General features: G+C 36.3%; 1 protein-coding gene across 5 annotated transcripts in view; it reads left to right on the top strand.

The window, feature by feature from the left end:
* Positions 1-8,846, top strand: part of Gmnn (geminin, DNA replication inhibitor) — a 14,012-nt gene extending 5,166 nt beyond the window's left edge. For all 5 annotated transcript variants that reach the window (XM_023699962.1, XM_023699963.1, XM_023699965.1 and 2 more), the window contains exons 3-7: positions 163-240; positions 1,659-1,806; positions 4,096-4,178; positions 4,665-4,775; positions 6,159-8,846. In XM_023699962.1, coding sequence (XP_023555730.1) covers positions 163-240; positions 1,659-1,806; positions 4,096-4,178; positions 4,665-4,775; positions 6,159-6,317 — 579 coding nt within the window. In that variant the 3' untranslated portion in view covers positions 6,318-8,846. The remainder of the gene's footprint in view (positions 1-162; positions 241-1,658; positions 1,807-4,095; positions 4,179-4,664; positions 4,776-6,158) is intronic.
* The last annotated feature ends 1,220 nt before the right edge of the window (positions 8,847-10,066 follow it).

Below are 10,066 nucleotides of genomic sequence, written 5' to 3'. Positions count from 1 at the left end.
ATTATATAATTTTATATTTATAATTATAAAATTATATGCCATGCCAAATATTACAGTGTTCTTAGTTTTTTTTTTCAAATTTGAGTAGGACTAAGACTGTTGGGACACAGTAGCGGGATAACCACATAGAACTCAGTAACAAGAAATTATCTTGACTTTCAGAATAAGCCTGCGCCAAGAAGAACTCTGAAGATGATTCAGCCTTCTGCAGCTGGATCTCTTGTTGGAAGAGAAAATGAGGTACATGTTAGAGGGATAAGAGAGAGGTGATAATGCCTCTGAATGAAAAATGTTTCCAAGGTTTTCTTCAAATATCTGATATACTTAAGTTGTTCAAATGTGGAAAGATGTAAGCAGTTATATACTTCTCAAAGCAGTGGTTTTTGGGGGCCCAGGGAGATAGCTCAGTGGCTTAAGTGTCTGCCTGGCAAGTGCAAGGTCCTGAGTTCAATCCCTGGTACCAAAAAAAAAAAAAAAAAAAAAAAAAAAGGGCAAAAGAAAGAAGGGCAAAAGATATATTCATGTATATATTATATGCAAGGTAAGTTGGATAATTGTACTGCCCATCTCTGCTGTTTTTTTTTTTTTTTTTTTTTTTTTTTTTGCAGAACCGGGAATTGAACTCAGGTCCTTGTGCTTGCCAGGGAAGCACTTATTCCACTAAGCCATCTCCCAGGCCCCTGTGCTGGTCTTTTAAGTTCTTTTTTTTTTTTTGGCCAGTTTACCACCCTGAGGATGGGATGGGGTGCCAGGGATTGAACTGTGGTCCCCTGTACCTGCCTAAGCTTCCCTAAGCAGGTTCTTTAGATTGCTGAGCTATCTCGCTGGCCCTCTGCTGGTCATTTAAAAGGAGCAGTTAATGCTTAAATTTTTTTTTTTTATTCTTTTATATTTTTCTTATAGCTTTTTTGTTTTTGTTGTTTTGTTTTTAACCAATTTTGTATGTTTATCTGATAATCTAAACAATAATTTGAAGATAACATCACTCAATACAGCAATCATTGTTGAATTCCTGTTACTTTCTTTAGTGAAGTTTTGTATCGTTTCTAATGTTTTTTTCTACTGTTTTGTATTATTTAAAAAAATTTTAAAAAACTTTAAAAGTGGTTTGGTGTTTCCAGATTTGTTTAATTTCCAAATTTGTTTAATTTGGAAATTCAGAATTGCTATGAATACGTACAGTAAAATTGGTGTGATGTAATCATCTAGTAGGAGTAATGTTTGACATTTTGAGAATAAAATGGTAGCTCCTTTTATTTATACCTGTGAGTATGTGATGAAATCAGGGGTGAGCAACATGCTTAGGCTTGGGTTGTGGTCATCACATTTTTTGATGATCTCACAGCAAGAAGTTTTTTCATTATCCTCCTTTAGCTTTCAAAGATCTTGCAGGTTGAGGATACTGCCTTTCTATGGGACTGGACTAAAACACAACATTTAACACAAAAAAAATAATTTCAGCTAAACCTTAGACCAAGTTTAATTCATGCTGCGACTAAAATTCCTAAAATGGTACTATACATTTTGATAGAGTCTTGAATTTTAGAGTTTTTTGAAAGACGTAAAAAAAAATAGATGCTGTATATTAATTTTTTGGTATATAAATGACTAAACTACCTAGCTTTCTTATTCACTGTATGTAAATATTTCCTTTACAGTTGCCTAAAGGCTTATCCAAAAGGAAACATTCAAATGACCAGTTAACACCTAAGACTTCAAGCTCTGGAGCAGTTATTGACCCAGAATCTGATGAAAATAAGAATCATGGAGGAGTCACCCAAGAAGCATTTGATCTTATGATTAAAGGTACAGAAAAACTATATAGATTTGTTTTGAAATTTTAAATTATAATATAAGGTAAATAGTTATTAATACTATAATGAATTCTGCCTCTTAATTTGGGGATACTATTAGATATTTCATTTGTAAATATAAGAAACTAAATTGAGCAGATGTGACCATTTATTTGGCAAGATCCAAAAGTGAGTTGTAAATATTAAGATGGTAGCAATTAATGTAACACCTCTGATAATAGATTGTGTTAGGATTTACAAGATTTGTAAATAGGCTTTTCAAAACAAAAATAATGAATTTGACTAGTCTGAGAGATTATGAGCTAATAGAACCGCTAAGAACAGGGCTGAGAAAAAAAAAAAAAAAAAAAAAAATATAAAAAATTTAAAAAAAAAAAAAAAAAAAAAAAAAAAAAAAAAAAAAAAAAAAAAAAAAAGAACAGGGCTGAGGAAGAGGGAGTAAAGATGAATGAAAACTATTATGTTTGAGATAAATACAAATTTTAATGGAATGGTAGTAGAAATTAAAAGTGGAAGCAGGTAATGTAAGGTGAAAGATTTTTACTTTTATATTAATTGTAGGTTATTAAATGTTATTGCTGATGAGAAATTGAGACCTTGAGAAGTTAATGGACTTGTTCAATGTCACAGTGACATTGAGGTTTATTCTGAGTTGCCTGGGATACAGTAAGGAAGAACACAAACATCATGGGGTTTTATTAGGAAAAATCAGAAAAGGTTGGCTGGATAGAAATAAAGAGCCAGGTGTGGTGCTCCATGCCTGTAATTCTAGCACTGGGAGGCTGAGACAGGAGGTCATATCTTGGGTTATGTAACAAGTCCTTGTCACACACACACAAAAGAAAAAAAGCTCTTTGATAATATTATAGAATAAATAGTAGGACTTCTGATACTTAAAACTCATTTGGGAGGGGTTGGAGAAGGCTCAGTAGAATAAGCACTTCCCTGGCAAGTACAGGGGCCTGAGTTTAATCCCCAGTTCCAGAAAGGAAAAATAAACCAACTCATTTGGTTGAAATTAACAAGGATTGGTTAAAAAGAAAAAGAAATTAAATCGCCAGGTATGGTGGCCCATGCCTGGAATCTCAGCACTCAGGAGGCAGAGGCAGGATTGTTGCAAGGCCAGCGTAAACTGCATAGTGAGACCCTTTTTCAAAAAGAAAAAAAAGCAAAAAAAATTAAAACACATTCAATAACCAAGCAGCTCACCTGTATATCATATTGCTAGTATGACCATGAATAAGAAAAAGCTTTTTTCATGTAACTTGAACATATAGCTGACTTAACATCTTGAATGAGATGTGTTTTAAGAATTAAAGGAACTATGGGACTAGGGAGATAGCTTAGTAGAATAAGCGCTTACCTGGCAAGTACAAGGGCCTGACTTCAATCCTTGGGTTTACCAAAAAAAAAAAGAATTAAAGGAACTGAACAGGAATCTTGAACTTTACTAAATTTAGCTCAGCAGATTAAAGCGCCTGCTGAGAGGCAATTGAGACTGGGTGTGGTGGCTTGCGCCTGTAATCCCAGCTTTTGGGAGGCTGTAAACAAGCAGATCACTACGAGTCTGATCTAGTAGTGAGACCCTGAACACCCTGTATAGCTTTCCCTAAAAAATAAAAAAAATTTTAAAAAATTTTAAAAAATTAACTTTTTTTGGTGGCAATGGTTTTGGTTTGGTAATTTTTTTTTTTATTTTTTGTGGTACCAGGAATTGAATTTGCAACCTGCACTTGCCAGGCAGGAACTGTGCCACTTGAGCCCTAGTCCCCTGGTGTAGTAATTTTTTTTTTTTTTTGGCGGAACTGGGGATTGAACTCAGGCCCTTACACTTGCCAGGCAAGTGCTTATTCCATTGAGCTATCCTCCCTGGCCCCTGGTGTAGTAATTGTCAAAACAATTTTGTGTATATTTTAGTATTGACCTAATGAGTAATATATTGAGTGTTGGTTTCATAATACGGTAAATGGAATGGGAAAGGAAAGGAAGAGCTATTGAATTGGAATTAGGGTATCAGTACAAACTGATGGTCTTTAGAAAAAGTAGTATGTTTCCTACTTTGCACTGAAAGGGCCTAGAAACAAATCCTATCAAGTAGCCAGGAGTACACCAGGAATTCAGTTACTGGTTTGTAAACACTCTTCTCTTTACAAGGAGAAATCTGGCAATTAGTGTCTTAAACAAATGATCAAATTTGAGATCCCTGGGGCTGGGGAGACTCAGAAAAGTAGGTTTTTACAATAAGATTTTAAGTTATATGTAAAGCATTAATTTATTTCAGAAAATCCATCTTCTCAATATTGGAAAGAAGTGGCAGAAAAACGAAGGAAAGCTCTCTATGAAGCCCTTAAGGAAAATGAGAAAGTATGTACTAGATATAATTTGTACTATTGAAAATGTTTCTAGGATTAGAGCTGGATGTGGGGGCGCACATGTGTAATCCGAGTGGTCAGGAGCCTGGGCAGCAAGATTACTGTTGGAGGCCAGCCTGGGCTAGGTAGTGAGAACTTCTCAGCCTCCTGTCTCAGTAAGGTTTCTAAGATTGTTTTCCTTTTGATGTGTAGTATATTTATTTTAAACAATGTAAACTAGTTTTTGGGTTTTTTCTTTTTCTTTTTTCTTTTTTCTTTTTTTTTTTTTTTTTTTGGTAAACTATTTTTATAATGCTGGCTTAAGTCAGTCAAGTTTGAGTACAACAGTAATTCAGTTGCCAAAATTGTGTGAAGTGAATCTTGTATTGAGAGCTAAGCATACGCTACATGTCTGTCAGTTGTGTAGATGGAGACAGATAATTTGGTTCATAGCATAGCAAATCTATGGAATATTGAACTTTATATTTATGTTATACAGCTTCATAAAGAAATTGAACAAAAAGACAATGAAATTGCCCATCTGAGAAAGGAGAATAAAGAATTGGCAGAAGTAGCAGAACACGTACAGTATATGGCAGAGGTGATCGAGGTAGGTAATTTAGTATTCACCTGATTCAAAGGCATCTGATTTTCTATAAAGTTGAGTAGCGGTGTGAGCAGTGTTTGGGATCTAGAACCAGACTTCTTGGGTTTGGGGTTTCACTCATAGATCCCTGCCTAGTACCATTAAGTATCTTGACTAGGACAAGTTATTTATCCTACTGTGGCTTCATTTTGATCTATAAATGGGAGTTGTAAATGCCTACGTTTGAGAAAGATAATGGAAAGTTATGTCATAATTGATGTTGGTAGGTGGTGTTCACTTTAATTTTATACCAGAATGACATTAACTTTCATTTGTAGAACTTAACTGGTACACTAAATAAGTTTGGTGGTTTTATTTGACTTTAAAATTTGGAAATAGCTAATGTGTTTATAAGAATTGGCCTCACAACTTAGGGTTAAAACAGGTTTTATGACATATTTGGGGAAAAAAATTAAAAAGTTCTGCCTTCCTGATGGGAAGTTTTTCGAATGAAAACTTCTGTGGTGAATTGCAGCCTTAACATTTTAAGAGCTGTGACAGAATTAATGTTTTGAGTTTTCAGTTGAAGTACTGTAGTAACCCTCTTACCTGCCTTAAAAGTACTGTGGTACTCCAGTTCACAAACTTGAATCTGTAAGATTCTGGTTGCAAACCAAGTTGGACAAGAACTGAATCAAATTTCAGTGATTAGACTGAGCATGGTAGAATACAGCTATCATCCCAGCACTTAGGAAGCTGAGGCAAGAGGATCCTGGGAGTTCAAGGCCAGTTTGAACTACACAGTGAAGCTCTATCTAAAAAAGAAATTCAAATGATTAGGTTCAGTGTTGCCCTGATGGAGAAATTTGATTCAGTTCTTAATCCAGTCAAGTTTGCAACCAGAATTACAGAGAGAATTACAGCGTTATCACTGTACTGTATTGCTCTGTAGCTGCTTAGAAATTTAGAACATTTGTTTCACCATTTCAGCTCATTAGAGAAGTACCAGTTACAATTGTGGTTTGAGTGAGTGTGATGGTGCGCGCCTGTAATCCCAGCACTCTGGAGGTCGAGGCAGAAGGACTACTGCATGGTTGAGGCCTGCCTGGGCTGCATAGTGTTCAAGTCAGCCTGTATTACACAGTGAGACTCTGTCTCTCTACCCTTCATCCCCAGTGGGGCTTTAAGAACAAGTAGTTTAAAAAAATTGGCACATTGTTAAACATTGATTTTGCACACCTAGATATAGCATATACTGTTTGGTAAGTGAACTTTATTGAGGGGCAAGATGGAAAAATTCTTAATGCAATAGTGAGGGTCAATTATGTCAGCATACTCACAGTGAACTTGAATTCAAGTCTTTATAATAAATTACTGTTTTTTTTATTATTGTTTGTTTTTTTAAAGAGACTGTCTCGTGAACCTCTGCATAGCTCTGAATCATCTGACAGCCAGGAATTTGATTTTGGAGAGGAAATTGCTGAGGATTCTGAAGTGGAAGACTCAGAGAGTGCCGCATGTGAAGAAACCGTTTCTTCTTCTACAGATGCAGAGCCAAGTACATGAAGTTCATGAGTATTTGACTCAAGAAATACACTGCCAATGCTTATTACCTCCATTTCAGTTCTGTGTAGCAGTGCAAATAACTACATAACGGAAATGCTGGAATCACGTTTCTTTGACTACTGGGACCTGAATATTGTATTCAAATACTATATATTTTTAATCTGTGTTTTATGTAAATAATAGTTTTACTCAGTTGTCAGGTATGACTTACGTATATGGTACGATAAATAAACTTGAGTTTCCTATCTTGAAAGAATGAAGTATGAGAAGTCTACAGAAAACGCCTATTTCTAGCCTGTTACACTGTTTGCTTTCTGTTGCTGCCTTGGAAAACATGAGGGGAAGATGAATTTGTCCCATTTAGACTGAGATAGCTGAAGTTTCAACTCTCCACTCAAACCTGGTTGTATCTCAGATGTACTGTATTAGAGACTTTCAGACCCCATTCTCAAATATTCCTACTGAGTAGTTTTTTTTTTTTTTTTTTGTGGAACCGGGGATTGACTGGGTAGGTTTTGGACCAGAGCATGGCAACCTGTTTTCCACAAGTTTCCCCAAGTGGATCTGATTACTGCAGGAAAGGCTTGACTGACTGGTGTTATTTGTGGAAATGATTGATGATAGGGACAGTACTTTTAGAAACAAAGTTGGGAGAGGTGGTGAAAATCCGGTGGAGAAACAGTACCAGGTTATACAACTGCTGTTTACATATAGAAAAATAAGAGTAGGTTGAGATTAATGAGGGATTTTGTATGCATACTTTGTTTTGAAGGAAAGAACAATTAAGGACATCGTTTGCAAAGTTTATGGCATTGGTATTACATACATTTTCAGTGGATCCTTGTTAGGACCAGCCTGAGATACTAGCAACTTGGGTTATGACGAGAACTTGTGACCAAAGTCTTGAGGAGTTATGACCTGAATGTTGGCCACTTCTGCTTCCAGGTGGTCTCAGATAGATTTAACCCTTAAAGAGTTCTGTAAGGAACATCACAACCTCCTTCCCTGTGTATGGTTAATTGTGAAATACAGGGCCAGTGTCTCTAAGGACACTGAGAACTGCCTGTGTACAGGAGGGAAAGCTTGAAAGCTGTGTAGAGGAGCCTAGGCCAGCCTTGACAACTTGAGTTAAACCAGCCCTGGGGAACGCATTGAGTTTGTGAATCAAGGGTCCACTGTTGTGATAAGTATACTAGTAGTTTTGTATAAATTAATAAAAGCAATACCACGCTTTACAGATTGCTTTTTAGATGTTCCTGTATAGAACCTCATGTGATGTGCAGTCTTGAGATAGAGCACACCTCAGTGTTACAAGGATTAAGACCTTGTAGTAAAGTACTTCTCAGCCTTTTACCTGAACTATAGTAAGAAATAGAAGCTGTTACTAATACCACCTTGTCCAGTAGCACTTTTGAAGTATTAGAAATATGTGCTGTCCAGTACAGTAGACACTACTGAGCACTTGAAATATCATTGTAAATGAGGACTGTGAACTTTATATTTAAGGGGGCAGGCCAAATAGCTCAGTGGATTAAAGCTCCTGCAAGCAGGCACAGGGGCCGGGGGTTCAATCCCTGGGGCCTGCCATGCCGGCCCAACCCCCAGGGGTATGGGGCTGGTTATATAAACTTACTCTGCCCTCCAGTGGAGTGCTCTCAAGAGCACGAATGAATAAACTTTATGTAGAAGTAAATCTGAGATGACTGGTTTGTATAGCTACTACTATGTGTTAAGGGCCAAGATACATATACATATATATATATATATGCACGTATGCATATTGTATATTGTATGTAGATAGCCTCTGGGAAGAGCAGCGTTGTTTTTGCTTTTTGCTCTTAGCACTAGTTTTTACATTTTTAGTGGGTCACATGTTTGCTTTTCTGTATCTAATATTTTCTTCCTACATATGTAGCTCCTGGCTTTAGTGGGGTTGATTTACCTGACTTGTGACTTCTGAAAAATGCTATGTGTGTGGCTCAGCTCTTCCCTTACTTTGAGGAATGGGGCTGGTATTGCTCTTTTCTGCTGCTCTTGGCCCAAGGATAGACTGAAGTCAAATTATTGATTAAATGTAAAGACACTATTTGGGCATGCAGGTTCTCAAATTCTTACCTCCTGTGTCTTTCTTGGTACAGTTCTAGAAAATCTCCATATTCAGTTGTAAGGATGAACCACAGAGAGGCAGGAGAGTGTACAAGATACATGAGCTGCAGCATGGAGTTGTGATGGGGGAGGGTGTGGATATTGAAGAAAATCCTTAAATAATATAGAGTCCAAAAATATGCATACTTTAGGAAAAAAAATAGTGTATATTTTCAACAAATGGTGTTACCCTCCTATGGGGGATACTAGAGGAAGTCTTGTATCACAGAAAAGCCACTGCCCCTGGGTCCCTTGAAGAAATTCAAAATTAATGTGCATCGGTCTCAATGGCCAAGGTTACCCCAGCAGTTAATTTTGCTAATTAATGTCAAAAGCTAATGGCCAACACTTTGAGCACCTCCTGTAATTGTAGAGGTCAAGGTTAACTTGTATTTATTTCATGATGTTTCAATACATTTAGTATTAAAAGTATTTATACCAAAAAAAAAAAAGAAGAAGAAGAAGTTGTTGTTGTTAAATTATCATTATTTGCAGATGACATGATACTTTACTTGGAAGACACAAAAAACTCCACCAAGAAGCTACTAGAACTAATACAGAAATTCAGTAGCATAGCAGTGTATAAAGTCAATACTCAAAAGTCAATATCATTCTCCTACACAGATAACAAACAAAAAGGGAAATTAGAGACACAATACATTTTATAATAGCACCGAGGAAAACAAAATATCTTGGAATTCATCTAACTAAACAACTCACAGATCTTTTCAAGGAAAATTACAGTAATCTTAAAAAAGAGATCGTAGAGGATTTCAGAAAACAGAAAGATATTCCATGCTCCTGAATAGGAAGAACCAACATTGTGAAGATAACCATACTCCCAAAATTGCTGTACAGAATTAAGGCAGTTCCTATGAAAATACCACTAGCATAACTCGTAGACCTAGAAAAATCTTACCTACAATTTATTTGGAACCAGAAAAGACATAGAATAGCAAAGGCAATCTCAGCAAAAAATACAAAGCAGGAGGCATTACAATTCCTGACTTGAAATTATACTACAAGGCTACTGTGATAAAATCAGAGTGGCACTGGCAACAAAATAGACCTGAGGATCTATGGAATAGATTAAAAGATGCTGAAGCCTCTGCAAACACACTCAGCCACCTTATGTTTGACAAAGGGGCCAATCATACTCACTGGAAGAAAGATAACTTCATTAACAAATGGTACTGAAAAAACAGGATCTCTACATGCCAAAACATAAATTTTGACCCAGGTCTATCACCATGCACCAAGCTAAAGTCAAAATGGATTAAAGATCTAAACATTAAAACAGAGAAGCTAAATCTCCTGGAAGAGAAAGTAGGAGGAACTCTTGAAGACATAGGGGTAGCAAAGACTTCTTGAACAAAAATCAAATCTCACAGCAAACACTTGAAAGAATTAATGACTGGACTTCATTTGATTGAGAAGTTTTGCATGTCAAAAAAAATTCATAACAAAGTGAAAAGACAACCCACAAATTTGCAAAGCTTCTTGACAAATAACTACTCAGACATAGATCTGCTCACTAGAATTGATAGAGAACTAAAGAAAACTAGGGCCCCAAAATTTAAAGACCCAATCCGGAAAAGGGCATC

This window comes from Octodon degus, unplaced genomic scaffold, assembly GCF_000260255.1.
Source record: "Octodon degus isolate 3935 unplaced genomic scaffold, OctDeg1.0 scaffold00119, whole genome shotgun sequence".
Taxonomy (NCBI): domain Eukaryota; kingdom Metazoa; phylum Chordata; class Mammalia; order Rodentia; family Octodontidae; genus Octodon; species Octodon degus.
This window is presented reverse-complemented; position numbering and strand designations above follow the sequence as displayed.